This window comes from Solea senegalensis, unplaced genomic scaffold (genome assembly GCF_019176455.1).
Source record: "Solea senegalensis isolate Sse05_10M unplaced genomic scaffold, IFAPA_SoseM_1 scf7180000014938, whole genome shotgun sequence".
In the NCBI taxonomy this organism is placed as follows: Eukaryota; Metazoa; Chordata; class Actinopteri; order Pleuronectiformes; family Soleidae; genus Solea; species Solea senegalensis.
This window is the reverse complement of record NW_025321175.1, coordinates 74,845-99,470: the sequence shown is the minus strand read 5'-3', so window position 1 is coordinate 99,470 and position 24,626 is coordinate 74,845. Positions and strand designations below refer to the sequence as shown.

Below are 24,626 nucleotides of genomic sequence, written 5' to 3'. Positions count from 1 at the left end.
TGTAAAAGTTGTCACGGACTGAGTTTGACTGGACAACTTATTCTTTGTTTGAAACAAACTCCTCAGCTTTTACTTTGAAAGCACATACACACGAGAAAAAAAAAGACGGCCCGGCGTGTTCCGGTCGGAAGAGATCAGCTGATGTCAGTGTAAACAGTCAGTAAACAGTTGTGCGTTTATGTGTGAGTGACTCACAGACAGATGTAATTCACTGTCACGCAGCTCTGCGTCGGTTACACACGGTGGACGAGGTTTGTAAATGTAACTGTCATGGTGTGATGCGTCGTGTTTGCGCAGCGAGGCAGCAGGAAGCTGCTCTGAGGATCTGAGGATTATCTGAGAGCAGCTACTGGTTTTACTTACCTCACCGGACTGAAGCAGCTGGAGCAATAGGTGAGTTTGTCACTGTCTTGTTTTACTGATCACTTTATGTTTCCTTGAGTGCAGACTGTCGTGTCACCTGGTCACAGCTGTGGCAGATTATAAAAAAAAATCTGTGAGGATTTGGACTGACCATATAGTAATATGTGGTTGGAAGAGCAATGCAATATTTTATTCAAGGTAAAATTAAGCCATTTTACTTAAGTTCTAGTAAAAATATATTTTCTCGAACTTAAAATGGCATTTATATAAAGTGTATTCACAGTGGGAGTAATTTAGTTATTATTTTAACAGCAGGGGGGAGTGTCTGAGGAAGTGTCCCACTGGCTGCCATTCAGATGTGGCCTCTAAAGCAAAATGTAAATTTAAAAAAAGATACCATGTCCGATTTCCTGTGGGTGTCATTCCAATCAAAAAGGGTGCTGTTATGAAATTCCCTACTGTCCCCACATGATATTCAGTGCTGTGCAGAAAATGCCCATCTCAGTGACAGAAAGTGGTGCTGTGCTGTAAAGGATGTCCCTGCATACACAGGTGTGTGAGAATGTGGGAAATTATGTAATAGTGGTGCCTGCCCCACCAGTGCACAGTACAGTTGTTCCAACAGTTCCAAATGTATGCTCTCATGTGTAACAGGGACAAAGAGATATAAATCTCGATAGGAACACTGATTTTAAAGTGCAATAACCAAATAAAACATGTCAACATGCAATAGTTAAAACCTGTCAAAGAAGTATCATGTGTCTTTTTAGGGCAAACAATACAACCATTCAAGGAAGCATGTGCAGGATTGTGGATTCACAGTCGTACTGCAAATTCAGTATGTGAATCAGTAAAGGTCAATGTCACAAGTGTTGTGATTTTCCCTGCTTAAATTACCAAACTGTAGGGGTCACTGCAGTCATCAGGGGGGTTTTGTACAGTTGTTTTTTAACCTTGTTTCTTCTATTTAAATACACCTGAAGAAAAAGTAAAGGGGGGTGTGATAAAAGTATTATAGTATGGAATTATGGATTAAATAGCAGTGGAAAATTTAAACAGCCGTCTTTGGACCCTGCTTTGCCTTCTCTGCTGCAACACACCTGTAAACATATTTATGACAGACAGGTATGATAGCAATGGGATGTTTTCACTTTTTAAGATGAAATACTGATGTAACACTGCACAGCTAGCATTTCACTGCTGTTGCTATTTAGTTAAAGTTTGTATTGCGTGTGACTCCCAGACTACAGATACAGACTGTCCAAAGGCTCATGCTATAAATGTGATCCTCGAATCTTATTGATTCATGTTAGAGAAAAAAACAAACAAAGATTTGCATTCATTCTTTTGGACTTTTTTTCCCCTTAGTGTGTTAAATCAAATACTGTGTTACATTACATACATTATATTTTGTTATTATGTAAGGGTCATATGCTTTATTTAAAAAAAACAAATTAGACTTAAACCACAGTCAAAGAAGAATAAAGAGTGATAAGTTAAAAAACAATAAATAATAAAGTTAAAAAGGGATTTAAAATGAATTGTCATAAAGTTAGTTCCTGCATGTCAGATGAGTGTAGAAAGTCAGGCTTACTAACCGTTGGTGTCACATGCTTCAAAATCACAGAACCTGTTTTCGCACCAGTCAGCGCTTGCCTTGAGAATGTCATAGTGACTTTGTCTGATTTACCATCCCTGACTGGTGTGGTTAATTTCTGCTTCCTCGTAGTCATGTGACGGTCCATTACATTAAAGCTCTTCTGTGTCTGCATATCAACGTTTGATTGTAAATACTGAAAAGTCAGGGGAGAGAGAGAGAGAGAATGAGGAAGGGAAAGGAAGGAGTCATTCTCTTCCTGCCATGGTGACTTTGGCTTTTTCTTTCTAGTAAGTCTGGTTTCCTGTTCCTCATCGTTTTCTTCACCACCTGACAAGAGAAAGTCTTGTGACTTTTTCCTCATGTGTCCTTAAGTGACAAATAGTAATGACTTATTGAGCAAGTTAACCTGGAGCCACTTCTCAAGGTTACATTTTTAAAGGTGCAGTCCACTGATTTTATACATTAAGTTTAGTTTATTGAGCACACCGTTTTTTACAAACTGTAAGAACTTTTCTATAACGTCTGTAGAAATAAACCCAGTGATGTCATCAGGACATTGATTGGGACGACAGGGATTTTGAGACTTCTTGTTTTGTTTGCTAGTTTTGAGAGAGTAGAGTTTAAAAGAGTCAGATTAAAGACACTATTCAAGTTGACAGTCGGAGTTGAATGATCCTGTTTTAGTGTTTGTTTTTCAAGTGTCATTCAAAGTCAGCATTACTTCACCTTAACTGCCTTAATTATGACTACAGCTTCTCCTTTGAACTTTTTAGTGCTTTTGTGTGTGAGAGAAATTATGCATGTGTGTTTAGTTTCTTCTATATTGTTTCAGAAAAAATACCAAATGTTCTTCTAAAAAAGAAAATCACTTTTCCTGATAATGGGACAATGTAAGCTTAGTGGTAGAGCAAGTGGTCTTTCAAATTGAAGGTTGCGGATTCAGTTCCCGGCTCCACTACTTTACATGCTGATGTGTCCTTGTGCCAGCAGCGACGGTGTGACTAGAAGACTCGAAGCAAGACTAGAAAAGAGCCACATATATATAAATACAGACCATTTACCAAAATCAATTTCATATTCAAGTTTTTTTATGGACATGCCTGAGGCAAAACATTTAAGAGCAATTGTTTGCACAATGCATAACTATATCAGTATGTATTGAAGATTTTTTGTATTGATATTGAAAAAAAATCCATTGTTCCATTGTAATATTCTTGAATTATTGCCCAGCCCCACTACAGGCTCATCAGTTTTCTCCTCAATAAGCTGTTCAAGTGTTCATTAAGAGGAATAAAGCACCACCTATAACCACTGGATTTCTTCTCGAAATCTCAGAGCGTCTGACCCTCTGATTTTTTTTGTTTGAGTCACAGAAATCAAAAGTATCACCTTGTACCATTGCCTGTTTCTTTTTCAAGGATCAATGGAGGAGCTGGAGCCAGAGGAACAGTTCCTGCGCTGTGCGCGTAATGGAGATCTGCCCGGGATTCAGAAGCTTCTCATGTCCAAGATCAGGGAGGAGATGCAGATCAACATCAACTGCAAAGGTACATAATCAACACCTGGGTGTAAAATAAGCTGTCGTCCTGTTGTTAGATGAAATGTTTCAAATAAGGTTTCATGTTTTCCCAGGTAAGAGTAAGTCAAACCTGGGATGGACGCCACTTCATTTGGCTTGTTACTTTGGACACAAAGGTGTAGTGGAGGAACTGCTTAAGGTATCTTTTTTTTTTTTTTTTATCTTATCACACCACACTGTAGGTTTTAAATAAATGCGTCAGTAACAAGTATGTTGTTACACTCTGCAGGCTGGGGCAGATGTTAACTTGCCCAACAACATCGGAGATACACCACTGCACAAAGCCGCCTTCACAGGGAGAAAGGTAAATTCTTGTGTCCTCACTCTGCATGTCCCTTCAGATTTAAATTTTCCTTCAAATCCTTGCATTTCTTTGTCGATAGTTTGATTTTGTCCATGCATTTTTCCATCCGCTCAGTCAAATTTCAGTCACTCAATAAGTTAATCACATATTGATCAGGAGGTTGTCATGCTGCTGCTGCACTATGATGCATGCGCTACTGTCATCAATGGGACAGCACAGATTCCCAAGGATGTCACTCAAAATGCAGAGATCAGAAGCATGCTGGAAGGTGAGAGAGACAATGTTACAATCTAAGAAATGTCGCTAAAGCATATTATATGAAATCCCCATATTGAATGTTTCCATATTCATGAATTCAAGTTGTTGATATCATGTATGAATCCTGAGGTTCTACAATGTTTTGCCATGTTGATTCATCGCTGTGCTGACACCAGCGGCTGAAAGAACCGAGGAGAGGAAACTGGAGGAGAAACTTTTGGATGCAGCACGAGAAGGAGACTTTTCAACTCTGGCTCAGCTGGTTAGTGACCTGATCTAAAACTTTAGTCAATTTATTTTGCACATTAAAGCAACACCATGCAGCTTTTGCTGGAGGTGCTGTCACTGTAGCAAACAGTGCCATGAGGAATGTTTAGGTCTGTTTAAATGAACCTCAGTTCTGCATAACTCAGCCTAATCCTGGCTGCTGGAGTCACTAAGTTACACACTTCTCACAGTGTACCCATCATGGGGCAGAGTGGGAATGTTAGAGGCTAAATTCTGTTTATTAAAAGTCAGTGACCCTGAAAAATGATTCTGAGGCAGTTTTCTAAATTAAAAATAGTTGTGTAGTGTTGCTTTTATATTGAATAGTAATGATCTGCATCCCTCTATCTTCTACTGCTTTATCCTCCACATGAGGGTGGCGGGGGACGCTGTGCCAATCTCAGCAGACATTGGGCGATAGGCGGGGTCACACCCCGGACAGATCACCAATTTGCCTTACACCCAAACCTACATGTATTTGGACTATGGGAGGAAACACACAGACATTGTTCAGGCTCGAACCCAGGTCTTTGGCCCTAACAAGTGCAGTTTCTTGATAAATTTTGAGTCATTTCTGTAATCAGTGTGGTGGGTAATGTGTTTCTGTCGGTTAATGTCAGTTCAGATTGGAATATTGCAACAGAAATTGTGGTTTTGTTTTGATGACCTTCTCCACAATTTATTATTAATATAATTTTTTGTTCCTGCTCTACTTCAGCTTAATATTCACTATGTGATAGATTTCAATTGATTGATGGAGCATTTCCACAAGAAACCATCAAAACATCAACAACTCTATCCATATTTTAATCATGATGAATAATGTATTATCCATAATTGCTGCCTTAGTGATTTGCTTAGTGGTAGAGTGAGTTGACTTTCAACTGGTAGGCTGTGGGTTTGATTCCTGGCTCTGCTAATTTACATGGCGATGTGTGCTTGAGCAAGACACTTAACCCCACATTGCTAATGATGTGGTGCTAGAAAATGCTCTGCACATAGATGTGCTGCATGAATGGGTGAATGACAGAACTGCAGTGTAAAGCACCTTTGTGTGGGAAAAGTGCGATATAAATACAAACCAGTAACTTTTGCATTGTTGCAAATTGCTATTTCAAATTTCAATTGAATAATATTTAAGCCCTAGTTCGGATGTGACATTTCATTTTCTCAAGACAAGTCTCCAATCAACCCTGACCTTCATTGACAACAATTGATTTGACAACAAATAACTCATCAGGAAATGAAAAACAAAATGAGCAGTGGGAGTAAAGCATCAGAGAGCCAGCTTGTGTTATAAATTAAGAGCCATGCCTCAGTGCAGAGCAGAATGATAAAGACCTGCAGGAGGTTCAAAGAACACATCTGTTGTTTTTTTTTGTCCCGTGTGTTCGCTGTAGCTCAGCATGAAGAAGCCTCCAGACATCAACTGCACAGATCTGCTGGGTAACACTCCGCTGCACTGTGCAGCGTATCGGGGCCAAAGGCAGTGTGCCCTGAAGCTACTCAAGAATGGAGCCAGCCCCAACATCAGCAACAAGAAAGGTAAGGAACATTCATCAGAGTTGGCAGCGATGAATGACTCCTGCAGTCTTTAAAGGGCCAGCAATGAAAATGAAAAATGGAACAAAAAAATAGCCAACACCTGATATGTGTGTTAATCTGTGCTATAGAGGCGATCCAGCACCTTTCTAAATGTTTTACTATTTTGACCAATAACTGCAGTAACATTAAACAAATGACGCAGTACCCAGCCCTTGTCTTTAACTCTCTGCCTCTTTTAAAAATCAAACTAACCATTCATAACGCTTTGACATCAACAACCAAAGACTGTTTTAAAAACTGCTGCAGCTATTAATAAAATATCATTCTTGGTGTTGAGTGAGAGAAGGTTTGAATGATTATAATTATATAAAAATGAATTTCACAAGACCTGTCTCCATTTCAAACAGCATGGGATTTCTGTGACATGAAAATGTGATAAACAAGATGTTGGAATCATAACATGAGCTAGAAAACATACTGAATCATACAGTGTAGGTACTGCACATATAATATGAATAGTCTGTATATGTACAGGACCATTGTCGTTTGTCAAGAGCCGTTAAATATTGTGCAATTGTGCAGTACTTTTGCTCCCTCCCTGTATAAATGTGCTAAAGCTGATTGTGTTATATTGCAGGACAGACCGTGTTTGACCTGGCCAGTGACACAACAATGAAGCAGGTTCTTGACGGGAGCGTTCACCGAGTACGTGCTCAGATCATAGTCGACTCGCTGAACTTACTTCACATGTATTATTTTCTTTATGTTTTTGACTTTCTTCGTGTGCTTCACTGGTGCACTGCAGGGCATGACTCGCCATGTCAAGAAGTATGAAGGACTTCTGTGGAAGGTAAAGTCGAGCGGGTGGGTGGGGATTATTATTAATGTCTTGCAGCTCGGAGAGCACAGTCACGTCACAGTGTTAGAAAGAACAAGCAGTACAGGGATATTATGCCCAACAATTTTACAACTCATACACCGCGTTGCCTTCAGAGACCCTGCTTCTACAGAAAACCACTACAAACATGTTGCTTTACACTTAATAATGTCCTATATTACCAGGTTATATCACAGTATGTACACTAATATGTACATAATGTATATAGTAGTAGTAAATGATTACCCTTATATGCTACAAATGTCTGATGGCTGATTAAAAACTAGAATTGATTACAACTTTAACAACTTTAAGGATACAAACAATGAACCACCACTTTCTTAGATACAGAGAACACCTAATTTAGTGGCAGGCGAGACACCCAGTGTTGGCCTCTGCTGCTGTAAGCCATCTCCTTTATGGGTTGACATGTTTTGTACTCAGAGTCTTCTACATATTTTGGTGACTGTTGCAAGTAACAAACGAGTCTGGCCATTCTCCTCTGACCTCTGGCATCAAGAAGGGATTTGTTCAATGTAAAATTCTAGAGATGGCTGCGCTTGAAAACCCCAATAGGTCAGCAGTTTCTGAAATATTCAGAACAGGCTGTCAGGCAGTAACAACCATGCCATGTCCAAAATCAACTTTCTTTCCCATGACCTTGTTTACTTGCCTAAATGCATCGAGTTGCTGCATTGTGATTAGCTGAGGAGATACAGTATTTGCATGAACAAGCAGCTTAATAATTTTCCCCAATAAAATGGCTGCTGTATGCATATTCAAAATGAGTTTGCTCTTGTTCAAACACTAACACACAGGCATCAAAGATTCACAGATTCACTGGTCGACCTTCCTTCATTACAGTGAGCAGTCTGACTCAGTTTGTTTTTATTAATCCACAGAAAGAGGAAATATTCTCGGTTGTAATTACCACTTGGATTTTGACGCGAGTGCTACTTAAAAGTTGGCGGCAGGCAAGAATGGCAGCTTCCAAATAACAAATAACATAACCAGGGAATTGGGAAACCCTAAGAAATGGCTTCAGTGTCACTACCTGCTGAGCTAATCAGTGAGACTTTGTTGTCTCAACAGCAAAGTCTCACTGATTCACAACACATCTCACTAGTCTGCTCGTGTGTATGTGTGTGTGATGGTACTTCTAATGCTTGTTTCCTTTCAAGTTGCTGTCCCTGCCCTCAAATACAATTAAAATCAATAATAGTAACCAATGAAAATCAAAGTGCTGCTTCTCCTCTTGTGTGGCATCCTGCAGAGCTCCAGATTCTTTGGCTGGCGCTCATACTGGGTCATCCTCCAGGACGGGGTTTTATCCTGGTACTCAAAACAGTAGGTGTCACCTTGGCTGTGCTCCTTGAATCAGAGATGTGGACAAAAGTCCACAGTGGGTTAATGCAAGGTCTGTGCACTTTTGTTTCTGAAAAGTGCTGGAATTAATATATATATATTTTTTAAATATATATATATATATACATATTATATATATACTGTATATATATAAAATATTTTATACTGTTTCTTGACATGTTTCATATGTCAGCACAAAAAGGTTTCTGAGAAAAGAAAAAAAACCCTTCTGTTTTCATATAAAGGTCAGATGCAGCTTCTAATGTCAGAAGACAAGGCTGTAAGGCACTGACACACGCTCACTGTTTGGTGAGTCAACAATAACAAACTGTACAATATGTGTATTGAGTGTGTGAATGGACCTGTTTCCCAACACCTTATTTTTCTGATATATGTTATTTCCAGATCCGAGCCAAAGATATCTGCTTTTTTACCCTCAAGTGCTTTGATGACAGCGTGCATCACTTCAAGGTTTCGCCAAAAAATGACCCAGAGGCAACGAGAAAAGTGAGTGTAATTTCCCCTCCAGCAGGAACCATGAACACTGTGACCAAACTGTTAACTGTTTTACTATTTTAACAACATGTTTTGATGAGCGTTAAAGCCTTTGTAAAAAATAAGTGGATGTGAATAAATGTCACGGAAATTGCAATGTTTTGGATGAATGATGCAAATTTAGCAAAAAAATAATTAAATTGAGGACCAGTTAAAAAAATCCTGAGGAGTCAACATTTAGTGAAAGAGCTGGTCCTCAGTCATTTTACTTTAATAAAAAGAAAAAGGAAGGAAATAGCCGCATACAGCCAACTCTGAAGAACAGAGCACAGCTTCCGTGGTTCAGGAGCTTAAACTTTTCAGGCAGTGTGAAAAAGTCCCAGCCACGTACATTTGCTTTAATTGCTTTTTGGAGTATTTACAATGTCACATGATTAACAACATATATCCTTGAAAGAAAAATGGCCTTGGTCTTAAAAACAAGGATCAGTAAAGCTCAGTGAAATCTGTCACTCATGTGAAAGTTCAAATTGACTGCATACAGGTTCAAAAAATAACTTGCACATGCGGTTAGTGTGGGGGGCGGAAGTGGCTCTTTTTGTGATATATCTATTGCTATATCTATTTCTACTGATATCTCTTGCATTTCTCATCCAAACATCGTCACTGAACACACACTTAGTAAATCACCAGAAAGTTGGAAGATTGTCAAGCAAACCTAAGGACATTCATGCTATTGACGAACAGACGGACATTCTTAAAAATAATAAGATGAGGTTGCGATGTTAATTATTAATTAATGAATTATTCAAAACCACACTTTACCATCTGTTGACTAAATATTTCTAGTGTTATTTCATTGAGAAAAATTCTGTTCTTGTCTTGCAGGCATGGCTGGATGCCCTGGAGGAGCATACGGCTTACAGCACTCACTACTGCTCCCAAGAGCAAGGCAGCGAGGAGGAGGATGACGACGGGCCAGTGATGTCGCTGGGGGAGTTATCAGATTCACTACAGGTGGCATCTTGTGTTTTGATTGAAATGAAAAAGCTCCGCGGTCCTCCCACCATGCACTGCGTTTGTTCACGTTCAAATCCCCTCTTGTCTCTCTGATACCAGGCAGCGGAGGAGAGCCAGAAAAAGCTGGAGAAAGAGGTGGCAGCTTTCCTGTCCATGGTGAAAAATGACGCACTTGCACAGAGTAAGACCTGTCATTTCATTGTGTGTGTGTGTGTATATATATCGCATCACATTAAGAATCTGCAACATCTGAGGTTTGCTGTGCTAGTTTATCACTTTTCATAGACCATAAAAATTGATTATTTACTTGTGTTTGTCCTGCCAACGTTGTGAGTCTTTTTCATTTTATTATTGCGTATATATGTGTGTGCGTTTGTTTGTACCCTTAGGCTTTTCGTCTACTGTACTGCAGAAAATGCAAGACATCTGTGAGTTGTCCAGTCAGACCAGTGCCAGTCTTGGTGGCTGTCTCAGCCTCTTGTCCAAACAGGAGGGGGTAAGTGTCGGCAGCAGTACACATGTATCTTTGTTTCACTGCCAATATTTCTATGCCATTGTGTTTTGGGTTTATATGGCAGTATGTGGAGGTATTATTCTGCTCTGAATTAGTCAAATATTGGTGTAACGTCTGTATCTCTTCACATCTGTAGATCTTGCAAATGATAGATCAGATTTGTCATCGCCGCACAAGAGCGTGTTATGTAAAAACATTACAGGCTATAAATACTGTAATTAACAGGATCCTAACTGTCTGTGACCCTCATATATGTGTCTTTCACACAATGTGATGTCAAAATAAAACACACTACATAAGACAGCGTCGGCACATTTGCCACCTACTTCATGAAAGCAGCTCAGATAAGTGCAGTCATTACGTGTCAGTTCTTTGTGTCTGAGTCAATGGATTTGATTTTAATGGAAGGATTCAGTTGATACATTACAATAGTACAGAAAAACAAAGAAAAAAGATGGCATCTCTTGTCATTCACAATAAGCACCAACACTGTGCCTCAATTTGGTAATGAAACAAAACTTTATTTATAAAGCACTTCACTGAACACGTTGTTGTTCTCCTGAAGGAATGACGTACTGAGATGTAATTCCACTGTTTTGTGGTGTTTGTTATAATAAACCTAAAGTTGATTACGCTATAAAATTACATTAGTACAATATAGTGTATTATTATGTCAACAACTGTACTGCAGTGCTTTACTACACCCGCCTCCAGCCCAGCAGCACTCTGACACAGGAAAACAGTACTTGGAAAGGAAAGGTCATACTAATAAATCTGTAATTGTTTATACAATTTCACATTGTTGGAAAACTTACTCTGAGAACATGACAGGAATGTTTCCGCTCAAAGTGAATACTTTTCAAATCAAGATCATATGATGCAAAAATCTATGCCAGCGACAAATGCTATATCATCAAAACAGGAGGTATAGAGTGAAATATCAGGATATGTAAATCTTTGCCACCTTTGAAGGTCTAATACCAGGAAAGGTATTGAACCAAAGGCTGATGATCACAAAGAAAACCTATTTACCTGTCTAAAAACAGACATCACTGAAATAACCATAGTTTGCTCAGTGTTTTGTTTTTTTAAGAATTTAACTCAAATGTAACCCAAGTCAGTGTGATTTATCCTCTGGGAACCATGAATGTCTCGAATGTCTGTCCATGAAATTGTAGTTGAGATAATTTCACAATCAAACAAAAATGATGGACAGACTGACTGACTGACTGACGAACACTGCCATTACTTAAAGCTGATTTACTGCCATAGTCTAATACTGTAGCTATCACAGAACTTTCCTTGCGGCACTGAATTATTAGTACTTAGAAACTAGAGAGTTTCAGTGTCTTTTCCAAACCAGCTGCTCTTGTGGGTGGACGTCACATCAGAATGAGAATTAGTCATCCCCTGCTGATTGTTTAACATGAAAAGTGCAACAGCTGCTGCTTATGATGCAGTGTGGCGTTTGAATGCACCGATAAATGCACACTCGAGTACTTCCATGTGTAAATCAAAGGGTTTTCTCCTTCACATGATAATACAAAGAAATAGTCCTGTGCTCTGTCCGCCTGTCATTTTCTTTCCCCTACTATCACGGACAAAACATTTGAACACAGATGCCCGATCACTAGGTGTTCGACCAAATCAATCTCAGTCATCAACTGTTTTCTCTTTGCAACCACCCAGCATTTGATCTCAAGCATAGCTGAATTTCTTCAGGGTATTTAGAGGAGACGACGCTGCTGCTGCTGCACACAAGCTGCAAATTCATTTGAATGTTTTCAGTTTTACAGCCAGTCCAGTGCTTTCAGGGTTTAACACCTGGGCAGGGGTCTCAATCGCTCAGCTGTGCTTGCCTTTTGAACTGTGATTTGCAGAGGCAGAGCGCACAAGAAAAGACATGCAGAATATCACAGCTCAGCCATGAATAAATCTGAGCTCAAAAGAAACAGCTCAAAAAATGTACAGTATATCTCCGTCTGCACAAGATGGTACACGGTCTGAATTAAGCAGCGGGGCCTGTTAACTTCCACTTCCTGTCAATCACTTCCACCTCCTGCAGCACTGGTTTGCAGTACTGTAGCACCACCTGTGGAGGGGTCAAGCAGCAGGAGTTCAGTAGTTCAGTGTCTGTAATGTTGATACATCGCTTCACTTTGCCTGATATGACCCTGGTTACCATGTTTTGGACCGTCGGTAATCCTAATATTCTCTGTTTTGTTTCTCTAACTTTGCGTTTGCACATCCACCAGGTGCAACTGAAAAAAATGAGCACATCTTCTTATTAACAACATTAATGTTTTCTGTAAAAGGGAAGATTGGATAATGCTTTATGTCTGAGTCCATTACCTGCCATTCGATTCCCTCTCCTTCACGGGAATCATGTTCTCCGGCAGGCCATTTGAGACGACAGCGTCATGGCAGCTGTCCCCCATTACAGATAAACAGGGCTTATCCTTCTCAGCTCCATCTCTGTCTCTCTCTGTGGGTCTGATAATGAGAAGGCAGAGCAGACAGGGGGATCAGTCAGTCAACATACTGTTTATACTCGCAGACCCTCTGCATTCACAGCTGCTCTAGAAAGGCACATTCGTCTTCGGTTTGTAATGCGAACTGGAATGAAAATTTGACGAGAAGAAGAATAAATAATTTATCGTGAGTTATCAAATGTGGAAGATGCAGTTCATGTTGGTTTATGTTCCTGTGGGTGATTAGTCTCTATGTGTGCGTGTGTGTGGTGAGCTCAGGTGCGCACTGTGAAATTGGAGCAGGAGGTTGAGAAGAATAAGATCCTCTCTGAAGCACTGCAGACTCTGGCCACAGAGCACCACGAACTTGAGCAATCCATCGTCAAAGGATCGCCGCCGCACAGTGCCCTCAGCGAAGATGAGTTCCACGACGCCGTGTCTGGTGAGTTGACAAGTTATGAAACACACTGAGGAGATGGAGGGGATTCTGTGACAGGCTCCTGCTCACACTCACTGCTCTGTCATTCACGTGTAGGACACTGGAATACTTTTTCCTGACGGAGAATGTCTTGGGTATGTTTGACACTCGTCAGGTGTGACCTGAGCTCCAGTGGTGCCTCTCGTTGTTGAAAAATTAATGTTTGTTTTTGGCTTAATAACCTGCATGGTTTAAACAATGCAGGACATTTTGCTGTTGCTAATGAGTTTTTTGGGTGTTTGTTTTTTTCTACTTGCAATTCAACTGTAAAGATAAGACTTCATCTCATACCAGTTGATTGAAGGGTGGAGCTAAAGCTCCTTTACACCTGCCCTTCTCGCCTTACAAATAATAGCTGTTACAAAAATGTGGTTCTCGTGACAACAACAGAAATATGTTAGCTTTTTTTCCATTAACTTAAGTTTTAATAATATAGGTTAAATCATTCTTACACCGCTTTTTGAGCCTATTATTGTTATTTTTTTACTGTCGGAAATAATTTGTTCATATCTTTGCTTTTTACTGTATGATTTTTTGACTATTCCTCATTTTAAACAAGTTCTGGGTGGAAAGGGTTGACACGTTGTGGGACACTGCAGATGAAAGGCAGTTAACATGGAAACGTGATGTCTGAAACAAGGTCAAAAGCGAGTAATGGTTGGATTCTGAGTTTCAGCCTTTTTATCTTTTAGTGTCGTTTTCACTCCCTGTGCTCACAGATCCACATATGACATTGTAATGTAGCCTAATCCCTTAAAAGCGATTCTCTTCTGTCAAAGCTGAATCTCCTTTCAGGAAATGGATAAGTAACATTTTTCAGCACTCACACCTAAGACATTTCCAAGCTGCTGCTCTGCACCTGCAACATCACCTGGAAAGTTTAAAGACAGTGGCTGAGCTGCTGTGATTACAGCTATATTTTCTCCTAATATGTATCTCTCCTTTGGAGACAGAGAAGCAACAGAATATTTATTTTCTCTCTTCATGTCTCTTGTGTGGCACTTATCCTCCATCTGGTTATGAAGCTCATCCAGGTGACCAATAGTCACTTATTGTGAATAATAAGTGACAGACTAACTCTGAAAGGATTACTTTAAACCTTGCTTGTCAATCACCGTGTTACTTTGGTGCTGAAAGTCATACTTTCTCATGTTTACAGAGGAGAATCTCTTCTCTCTCGTGGTATTATGAAGAACATGTGACAGTGGGTCCGTGTAATGAAGACACTTTCAGCAAAGATATCAGTTTATATATGCATGAAATCTATAGGCTGACACTCACATGCCACTTTATTAGGGACACGGTTGGCGTCCTTTGTAGTCTTCCGCTGCCATTGCATGCTCATCTGCATGAGTTGTGCTTTCAAAGATGGTAACATGTGGTTATTTGAGTATGTCTGACCATTCTTGTCTGACATCTGGCGTCAACAAAGAACTTCCTTTCCTTTTCAGACCACTCTTCTCCCAGTAACCATGCCACATTCAAAATGTCACCTTTCTCCCTCATTCTGATGCTCAGATTGAATTTCATTGGGTTCATCTTGACCATGTCACTCTGTCATTTCACTTGTGCAACATGTCCCGCCTCCGTCCGTCCCTCTCACCAAACAGTACTGCTATTCTGGTTCACGCCCTGGTCCTCTGCTACTGCAACTCCCTTCTGTTTGGTTTACCTGATAAGTCCATCCATGAACTGCAACTGGTCCAAAACTCTGCCCTATGCATCATTAGCGAGCCCCGTCCATTAGTCACATAACAAGTGGCTCCCTGTCAAATACCTTGTTCTGCTCCTCACTTTCAAGGCCTTCAACAACCTCGCCAATCTCCTCCACATTAACACACCCACCCACACAGTCCGGTCTTCTTCTTTTTCCATCCAAGTCATCCTCCCACCTGCTCGTTTGACCACCATGGGGTCGAGAGCCCCCACTCCTCTGGAACACTCTCCCACAGAACATCAGAAACCCCGGTTCGTCATGAAATCACAGCTCAAAACTCACCTCTTCAGACAGGCATATTCTCTTTAATATGTTCACCTCTTATTTATTTGTATTCCTGTTGAATTTTTTGAAATTTTTTAGTTATTTTGTTGTATTTCAACTATTGGGCAGCAGTTCACATGTGTCCCCCTTCAATTTTAAGTTAATTTATTTTATTTTACCCAGAACATCAAGTGTTCACTGATTAAATGAAAATGATGTGGTGACGGTGAATCGCATTCACGTGTTTATCTCTGTCAGACTCGGATTCAGATCTCTCTGTGAGCGGCTTTGAGACGGTTGCCAGCCATTCCTTTGAGGAGGACGAAGAGGAGGACCAAGGCTCTGTCATGTTAAGCAGCCCTTGCGGCAGCCCCACCAGCATGTTGCAGGACGATCACCATAGCAACAAAGATGAGACTCAGCCCAATGGGATCACAAAACGCAGGTCAGCCGTGCTGTTTGTCCACATAGTCCATAATTAGCTGCTCTCTGCACTTTCATCATCATCATTGTCACCTCAACGGGGGTGGTCATTTTTTTAGTTGGATATTTAACAGCAGTCAAAAGCTTTATTTCCAAAACTGCCGTGAGAGATTTGTTTCCTCAGTGATCTTTGTTGTACACTTTCATGTCGTCCCTCGGGTTTTTCCTCTTTATGCTGTGAATTATTTAGACCTGGATCCAGCCTGGTGGAGGCAGGAGAAAAAAGTTACATTGAAAGAACAGAGCTCAGTGTTGGAGCTGTTAAATATTGATAAAGTCTCGGTGTAACGCAATAATCAGTCTGCAGAATGATCCCATGTTAGCCAATCCCTCAAGAACACTAGGAGTTTAATTCCATTTGAGTAATTATGCTAATCTCTTGTTATATATACTGTATGTTTTAGGTTTGATTCTATAACTAAATAGGTTAATGTGGCTCTTCCTCTGAATCTGTTAGACCAGTGGTTCTCAAGCTTTTTATACATATCATACATTTTATACATATCATGCTTTTTATTTATAAGTACCTGAGAAAATATTGAGCTCAATATTAAAATACAGTGGTGCATAAATCTCATCATCCTCCTCTTCCTCACATGCACTTCAGACACTGGTATAGCCAAATTAGATCAAGACAAATTAGATAAGGTGATTTATTATTTATTATTATTTGTTCATTGATTGATTATCGATGCACTCTGGTCAAAATTTCCCAGCTCAAAGTACCACCAGAGGAACGGTACACCATGAGAACCATGCTGTGAGACTAAATAGATGCCACTGATAGATAATTCCTGCTGCTGAGAGCTGTGTTGATTTTCTCCGCGTGTCTTTTCTCTTTTCCGTACAATACATCAAAAGCATTTGTTGACTTAATTCACCAGAATAACAAATGACATGGAAATGTCATTCATATGTTACAGTGGAAGGACAACAATGTGTGAATGTGTGTGTGTGTTATATTAGGAGCAGTCTGCCTGCACCGATGTTTTCAAGAAACGATTTCAGCATTTGGAGTATCCTGAGGAACTGTATTGGAATGGTGAGAATAGTCATTTCATTTATTTTCTTAGATGTGGCATAAAGCTGCTGTCAGCTATAACGCCATTAACCCTTTTATTGTCAGAAATTGAGTATACTACTCCTGTCTATGTTAATCCAAGTGTATAATTGCTTTGAATTAAAAAAAAAATGTCTGTTTTCGGTTGCCTTGAAATAAACCTTTGACCGTAGGCTCAAAGGTTCTTGCTTCTACAGCAGTCCCATTGTTCCTGGGTGGTAATAAACATGAGTTAAATGCAGAAGTTATTCACTATCACTGATTAGTAGATTAAATAATATTCTAAAATGAATCAAATCAAACCTCATCAGTTGATCCACACATTTATTGACATGCTTTCTGGTCTGTGAAGGTCTCTGTAGTGCCAGTGCAGGCAATGCAGACCCGCTGAGGCTTTGACAGACGTGACGTTCACCCAGTTGTAAATTGATGTACCATGAAAATAATCTTTTTTTATTATTATTATTATTTGAAGGTTGAAATCCTGCATTGTGTCACTTTCATTTTGTACTGAGCACATTAATCAAGTTAAACAGAGTGGGTATTTAGCTGAAAATACCACACAGAATTGGCATGGCTTGTTGAATAATGTGTTTTGTTTTGGAGTTTTTTTGTATTTCCAGATTAGATTCAGGCGCCTTAATCCTTCTATGGAATGTCTCGAACCTATTCTTTCTTTTTTGCACCACAGAAGTCTACAATAGGTTTAATTTATTCAGCTGACAGCATCACAAATGATGCTCATACTTTGAAGTCAGAACATTTCCTTGAGCCTTTTCAATGCTCAGTGTGAATCTTACACTTTGAAAGTGGTGCTTTTGTGTGTAATGAGTCACTCCTCGTGTGTCTCACAGGAACTCTCCAAGATTACAATGCCAGTAATTTTCAACGAGCCGCTGAGTTTTCTGCAGCGTCTGACAGAGTACATGGAGCACACGTACCTCATCCACCAAGCCCATGTCTCCTCAGACTCTATTGAGAGAATGAAGGTTGTACACTCTGTAATATCCAGGAAATAGGATGTGAAAATGACTTAAATTGTGTCAAATATAACCTTATTTTGACCTGACATTTTCCTGTTCTGTGAGATTAGTGCGTATAAATGTGTGTGTGTGTGTGTGTGTGTGTGTGTTGCCAGTGTGTGGCATCATTTGCAGTGTCTGCTGTGGCCTCCCAGTGGGAGCGAACAGGAAAACCTTTCAACCCTCTGCTGGGAGAAACTTATGAGCTGGTCAGGTAAGAGGGACTATACAGCATATATATAATATAAACTGAAAATAGGGCCGGAATGATTTGTCACAGTTTGACCATACCGTGGCGCCTGAGTCTTATTTATTGTGACTCTACTAAGTATTGCAATATGATAGCATTGATAATTCCGATTTTCTTTTTCTCCCTTTGAATTGCATGATACGTTTTTTGAGACAATAACCCACAAGTCCATCCATCCATCCATTTTCTACTACTTATTATTTTGTGGACAACGAAATTTGGGTGCCACTCCCTTGGTGCAAAATACAAATATATAAATAACAATTTTAAAAGAGAAAAGGCTGTGCCAATCTCAGCTGACATAGGGCGATACAAACTACCATTCTCTCTCACAGTCGCACCTACGGTCAATTTAGAGTGTCCAATTTTTACCCACAAGTCATATTTCCAAATGAATCATAATTGCATGTCAGAAATGAATGAGACACTGGTGTAAACATCTACAACCGCTTGTTTATTTTGAAATGAACTGCTACATTAGCTGCACCTGCTAATAATAAAATGAATACAATCGGGCCATGTAGAAAATTAAGTGTTTTTATTAAGCTTTTCCTACTCCATGTTCACTGAACTAGTCCTGTAAAAACAGAAATGATTAATCTGGCCCAAAATGAATAGTCTCTCAAAACAGAACACAGCACAAATATGAGCCTTCAAATGAAATTGCAAAATGTCTTTTCAAAACCTTGGACTGCAGATAACGCTGTCTGGTACTGTGTGTGTGTCTCTCTCTCTCTGGTCTACTAGAGAGGATCTGGGTTTCAGGCTCATATCAGAGCAGGTGAGCCACCACCCTCCAGTCAGTGCCTTCCACGCTGAGGGTCTCAAACAAGATTTTGTGTTTCATGGATCCATCTACCCCAAACTCAAGTTCTGGGGCAAGAGTGTGGAAGCTGAGCCAAAGGGCATTATGACACTGGAGTTGCCCGAGTAAGAACATCCAGCTGATTTAAAAAATATTACTGATGTTAAAGTTTATTTTCTCCATCTGTAGATATTTATATACACTTTGACCTATTGAACTGTGTCTCTCTCCTGAAGTTGCTGTTTTTCTGTCCAGGTACAATGAAGCCTACACATGGACGAATCCTACATGCTGTGTTCACAACATCATCGTTGGCCAGCTGTGGATTGAGCAGTATGGAAATGTGGAGGTGATTAACCACAGGTAAAACTAAGCTGCTGTTACTCTACTGTGAATTGTTTTTTTTTGTGAGAAAGCCAACATGCAGAAACTAATGATTGTTAGCAGATATTTCTCAAGAAACCTCGGTGCAGTGGTGCAGAACTTATAAAGCCTGACTGCAAAATTGAATGTTGTTGTTTTGCTGCTGTCAAACCCCGGGTTTAGTGCTATATGTTACTGGTCAAACATGTGGAAACATTGGTATGATTGTCTTTTAGAATCTTTTGTGTTTTGTTTTGTGTGTTTCTTGTCTGTTGTTTCTAATTATTTGGACCGCGAGTCTCAATAAACTGAAGTGATCTTATCTCAGATACAAATGAAGAGCAGACTACAGGAACTACAGGAAACGTTTGGTTAAGGTTATTGCTGCCAAAGGGAGAGTCAATCAGTCATTAAATCAAGGGTTCACATACTTTTTCCACCCCAAACTGTGAATGTTTACATTGTGTGTTGAATGAAAGCATGAAAACATATCATTGTTTGTGAGGTATTTGACTGTGTTTGTCTATTTTTGTGGCTTAGATGAAGATCGGATCCCATTTTATGACCATTTTATGCAGAAATCCAGGCAAAATAGTTTTTCTTGCAACTGTATGTTGTAAAAGTTTTCAGGGTTTTTTGTAGATTTTTGGTAACTTGTTGACTTGTGAATATAATTATGTATGTATGTGTGTATGCATGTACTGTATGTGTGTGTGAATGGATGACTGACTGACTCCTCCAGTAGAAAAGTGAGAGGATAACATGTTGTTTTTCTCTTTTCTCACCTAGGACTGGAGAACGGTGCTTCCTGAATTTCAAACCATGTGGCCTTTTTGGCAAAGAATTACACAAGGTCGAAGGTTATATAGTGGATAAAAGGTACAGTTCATAAAGTCATTTTTTTAGAGTTGGTTTAGTAGTCTTTGGTACAAAGGAAAGAAGGAACATCTACACTTCAGACTACCAAACAAACGCATTATGCTGGGTTAGTCTTTACTTCTTTGCCTTTTTGCATTGAAAAAATCTTGAATCTTGAATCTTGAATTGAACCACAGGATACAATGAAAAATTAAATTAAATATTATAGAAATTGTGTTTCTGTTAAGGATTCGTTTGGATAAAGCAGTGTCACTGAAGCAGGAGAAAAAAAACAGATGAGCAGATGGTTCAAAACACAATGGGATAAAAATCATCTCTAACACAACAGTTTCAGTGACTCAATATGAATGAGCAGTGAGAAGAATAAATAGTCAGCATGTTGCTACAGTGATCCACATGGAGATTAGTGAGACACATAATGACACTGAGCAACGAGACCTGCTGCTATCACACAGACAGACGAAACTTTTGAAACTGCCTTTAAAATTCTTGATGTTTGGGCTGGTTTCATTTCCACTGTGAAGCCACACATGAAAGTGCTCCATTCTGAGTTTTTGAGCGTTTGATTGCCACAAAGTTTTTGTTTGTTTTTTTAATCTTGAATTTCTGTGGCCAAAACTGACTGAGATACTTATTTAGTGTCTGTGCCTGAAGTCATTTGAAATTGTGTGTATGTGAATTCTTCACAGCAAAAAGAAACTGTGTGCTCTCTATGGAAAATGGACAGAGTGTCTGTATGTTATTGACGCCGCTGCCTTCGAAGCACATAAGAAAAATGACAAGCGAGGGGCAGCGGAGAAAAAGAGCAGCAACGTGGTATGAACCCTTTTTCTGTTTTTCTGATTCACTGGCCACTTCATCAGGTACACATATTTCACTGCTTGTTAACACAACACATTTCAAATCACTGTAAATCAGTGCATTTAGACATGTAGATATGATCAAGACGACCTGGGAATGAAGAAGAGCTGGTCTCAGTGTTTCAGAAACTGATTTTCTTCTGGAATTTCCCACAAAACCAACTGTCAGGTTTCCAGAGAAAAGAGAAAATACCCAGTGAACCTGGTGAAAATGCACTTTTTTTTAAAAAATGTCAGAGGTCAGGGACTGGTTTAAGATGGTAGAAAGTCAACTGTAACCCATAATCACTGAATCACAAACCAAGAAATGCAGCAACAGCAACAAGTGAAACAGTGAAGCAAATGAGCTACAGCAGCAGAAGACATGCTGTATAATGCCACTGTACTGGTGTTCTGTGTACCTAATAAAGTGGCCAGTGAGTAAATAATGTAGATGCATGTCTGAGTTGATGGAAAATACTAGGGATCGACTTTTTTTGTGTCCAGTACTGATATTACAAACTCAAGTATCTACAGATACCGATATTAGTCCAATACATTTTAGACCATTTATGAACAATGAAGCTGTGTTAACATCACATTTATGCTGAGTCATTTCTAAGAGCCCAAATTTGACTACAATGCTAGTGAAGCATGTGATATATAGGAATTTTGCATTGTATTGCATTTTAAATTTCTATCCGGCCGATATCTGATCCCGTGAGTTTGATACCGATTCCCAACCCTAGAATATACCAGGACCAACTGCGTTTATCAAATGAAATGATAATCGGAATATATTTAACACTGTGGTATCAGTAAATCGAAAATGATGCACTGTAATAATGCAGTGGAAAGTTCTATAGATGCGTCAGCGCAGTAAACATTTCTGTTTGCAGAGTTGCAGTGGGGATCAGGAGGCTGCGGCTTCACCTGCTGCTGACACTGTGGAGGTGATTCCTGGCAGCCAGCTGCTGTGGAGAATCGCTCCAAGACCAGCCAACTCTGTCCAGGTCTCACTGGTTGTTGTACACTAAGTATGTAAAAGCATTCACCTCATCCTTGTCTGTGCTTTAACATATAAAATGTGTTCTGACGGCAGATGTACAGCTTCACGTCCTTTGCGATGCAGCTGAACGAGCTGCACAAGGACATGGAGGGAGTCATTCCCCAGACGGACTGCAGACGGAGACCCGACATAAGAGCCATGGAGAACGGCGACATCGGTAATAGCTGTTGTTAACATAGTGGAACTAATCCTGGATTAATGCTGTCACTGCAGTCATGTTGTCATTGTTGTAAAAAAAAAAAAAACAGATCTCGCCAGTGAGGAGAAGAAGAGACTTGAGGAGAAACAGAGAGCTGCTCGTAAAAACCGCGCCAAATGTGACGAAGAGTGGAAAACAAAGTGAGTTTCTTCAATGAACATGTTTTTGTGTGGCCAGCTAATTTTGTTTTAGTTTAACTGCATCGGGCTTGATGTTCCCCCTCTTTGGCTAAGCTGACTAGCAACTTCATATTTAATATACATGTACAAGGGGAGGAGTCACTGGTTTCATTTAGTTTTCTGCAGGAGAACAAATGCCCTAATTGTATGCCGCAAAATATAGAGTTATTTCTAAATAGTGAATGTTGATAATTGGATGTCATTTAAATTTACTTAACTCTCTGAATCAGTTTGCTGATGTTTTATCATCTTTTCTGGAATATTTCATACTTTTTTCCCCCTCTAAAAAGGCTTAAGTTGAATCTTTTGTTTTTGTTTTTCTGTTTCATTTTTGCTGTGATGCTCAGGAATCCTGCCCTGGGTCCAAGGTTAGAGCTGCTTGCTGTTTTGATGATGTGCTTGAAATCTGTGTTCATCTGATCATGTGACCTTGCTTCTTCTTTTTTCTTTTTGTACTGCTCTTTTAATTTGACAATGATTCATTTGCATCCTGTCCACCAGCATGGCAGCTACACTTATCAGTCGAAGTAAATCAAAATATTAATATCAAATAATGACAACATTAAGTGATCTAGGCAGAAACAAATGCAAAATGTATATTATTCTGACCTCTGCTATAACCGTCTGTAGATTAGAAGGAGAACATGTACATACAGTATATACATACACATACACACACATTAAATCAACGTATAACCCTCAGAATTAGCACCACAAAGCTGAGCTACACATTCTTAAATTCATATAACCAGAGTTATGTGGTCATTTTGTATTTTTCTATACTGTCAAGAAGTGACTTTGTATCACTCACTGTATGGAATCGTTCAGTTATCACCACAGGCTCCCGTTGATTCATTTGCTTTCGGTCTTTCATGCAACAATGTAAATTGACTCATTTTATTTGAGTGAAAACAACTGAAACTGCAAAGCTATAACATTTAGATTCACCTCTTGATGGAGCATGTCTGACTTCGCGTCCTCATTTTGTGTTATTTGTTTTAGCATATGATGTTGTGGCGTGTTTCTGAATACTGAATATACTGTATATATGTGTGTGTGTGTGTGTGCGTGCACGTGTGTGTGTGTGTGTGTATTCAGATGGTTTCAACAGGGCCAAAACCCCCACAACAAGTCCCAGGACTGGCTCTTTTCTGGTGGATACTGGGACAGGGAATACAGTCAGCTTCCAGATATTTACTGATGGACATTTCTGCACACATGAATGTCTACTCACTATACAGTGTCATCTGTACTGTGCAGCATTAATAGAACATCTACACTAACTCCAATGCAATATGAAACCATTCTACTTACACTGTGTGGCCTTAATCTACTTTAAAATGATAAAACTCTATCAAATGTCAGTAATCGATATGTAAAATCTTGCCTTTGTATTTATACTGGGAACTCTTCATAGTAACGGTCTTTTAGCACAGTGGAGAAGTGCTAATTAATAGACATTTTAATGTCCACTTGTCGTCTTTTAAACGTGTTCACAATCTAAATGTATATCTGTGTATATACTTCACACAAATTGAGCCAACGGTGACCTCAACATGTCGTTTACTGCAGAAAACTCGCAAAAATACTATCAGTTCAGTTCATGTGATGAGTATTTTCATGTATTTTCCCTTATGAAAAAACATAAGAAACATACAGTACTTTTTGTAACACTACTGTATGACACAGTTTTGATTGTTTTTGCGTCTGTTACACATTATTCTATAATATACACACTTTGTTTGTTTGTTTGTGTGTTTGTTGCTGAAAAAGTAAAATGTATGTATTGTCCAGTCTCTCAGACAGACTGAACTATCTCGGTTGGAGGTTTTAAAGTCACATGATGTAAAAAATTTTGAATTTTATGGTGTTTGCCCTCCATATAGAGCGTTATTCTATTTCATTGCAATTTCTTAAGATTGCCGGACAGATTTCAGTAGAATCTGAAAATAAAGTAAAGTGTGATCTGATCAAATGGAAACTTCAGTGGGAATATTTATTTATATATTTATTTATTCATTTATTTCTTATTGATTGTATCCTGTTTTTCGCCCTATGTCAGCTATGATTGGCACCAGCGCCTCCCAAGACTCTCATGTGGAGGATAAAGCGGTAGAAGATGAATGAATGAATGAATGAATGATTGAGTGGTGTACAGGCTTACACAGCCAAACAACATGGAGACATTGCTTTGCATTATTAAAATATCCTACAAGGCAAAGGCCTGGGATCCCAAGTGTTCAGTGGACACATTAGACCAGAGCCACAGTGTGACCTGTCAATAAAATGTTTGTTTTTTCTAGGTTTGGCAATGAAATGAATTTAAAAGATGCCCAAAACCAACAATCATTAATTATAAAT

The 24,626-nt window shown here is 39.4% G+C and overlaps 1 protein-coding gene across 3 annotated transcripts; it reads left to right on the top strand.

Annotated features, from left to right (window-relative positions):
- The first annotated feature begins 105 nt into the window (after nucleotides 1-105).
- Nucleotides 106-24,246, top strand: osbpl1a (oxysterol binding protein-like 1A). 3 transcript variants are annotated; one of them, XM_044016985.1, is made up of 29 exons: nucleotides 106-393; nucleotides 3,382-3,510; nucleotides 3,596-3,681; nucleotides 3,772-3,846; nucleotides 4,003-4,114; nucleotides 4,281-4,366; nucleotides 5,772-5,916; nucleotides 6,554-6,621; nucleotides 6,722-6,766; nucleotides 8,067-8,140; nucleotides 8,404-8,467; nucleotides 8,564-8,665; nucleotides 9,542-9,670; nucleotides 9,773-9,854; nucleotides 10,063-10,169; nucleotides 12,938-13,100; nucleotides 15,376-15,562; nucleotides 16,567-16,642; nucleotides 17,515-17,649; nucleotides 17,799-17,896; nucleotides 18,680-18,862; nucleotides 18,993-19,100; nucleotides 19,890-19,979; nucleotides 20,669-20,795; nucleotides 21,718-21,831; nucleotides 21,921-22,044; nucleotides 22,136-22,226; nucleotides 22,613-22,633; nucleotides 23,364-24,246. In XM_044016985.1, the coding sequence occupies exons 2-29, from the start codon at nucleotides 3,387-3,389 to the stop codon at nucleotides 23,464-23,466; spliced, it is 2,919 nt and encodes a 972-aa protein (XP_043872920.1). In that variant the 5' UTR covers nucleotides 106-393; nucleotides 3,382-3,386; the 3' UTR covers nucleotides 23,467-24,246. The 3 variants fall into 3 exon arrangements, with proteins under 3 accessions (XP_043872920.1, XP_043872921.1, XP_043872922.1); XM_044016986.1 differs by lacking the exon at nucleotides 22,613-22,633; XM_044016987.1 differs by lacking the exons at nucleotides 106-393; nucleotides 3,382-3,510; nucleotides 3,596-3,681; nucleotides 4,003-4,114 and having other exon boundaries at nucleotides 3,790-3,846.
- The last annotated feature ends 380 nt before the right edge of the window (nucleotides 24,247-24,626 follow it).

Excerpts from the sequence above, each read along its gene's own strand:
- osbpl1a (XM_044016985.1), top strand. The coding sequence starts at position 3,387 with ATGGAGGAGCTGGAGCCAGAGGAACAGTTCCTGCGCTGTGCGCGTAAT. Across the intron at positions 3,847-4,002 it reads CCGCCTTCACAGGGAGAAAG|GAGGTTGTCATGCTGCTGCT; the intron begins GTAAATTCTTGT and ends CATATTGATCAG. Across the intron at positions 19,101-19,889 it reads GTGGAGGTGATTAACCACAG|GACTGGAGAACGGTGCTTCC; the intron begins GTAAAACTAAGC and ends TTTCTCACCTAG.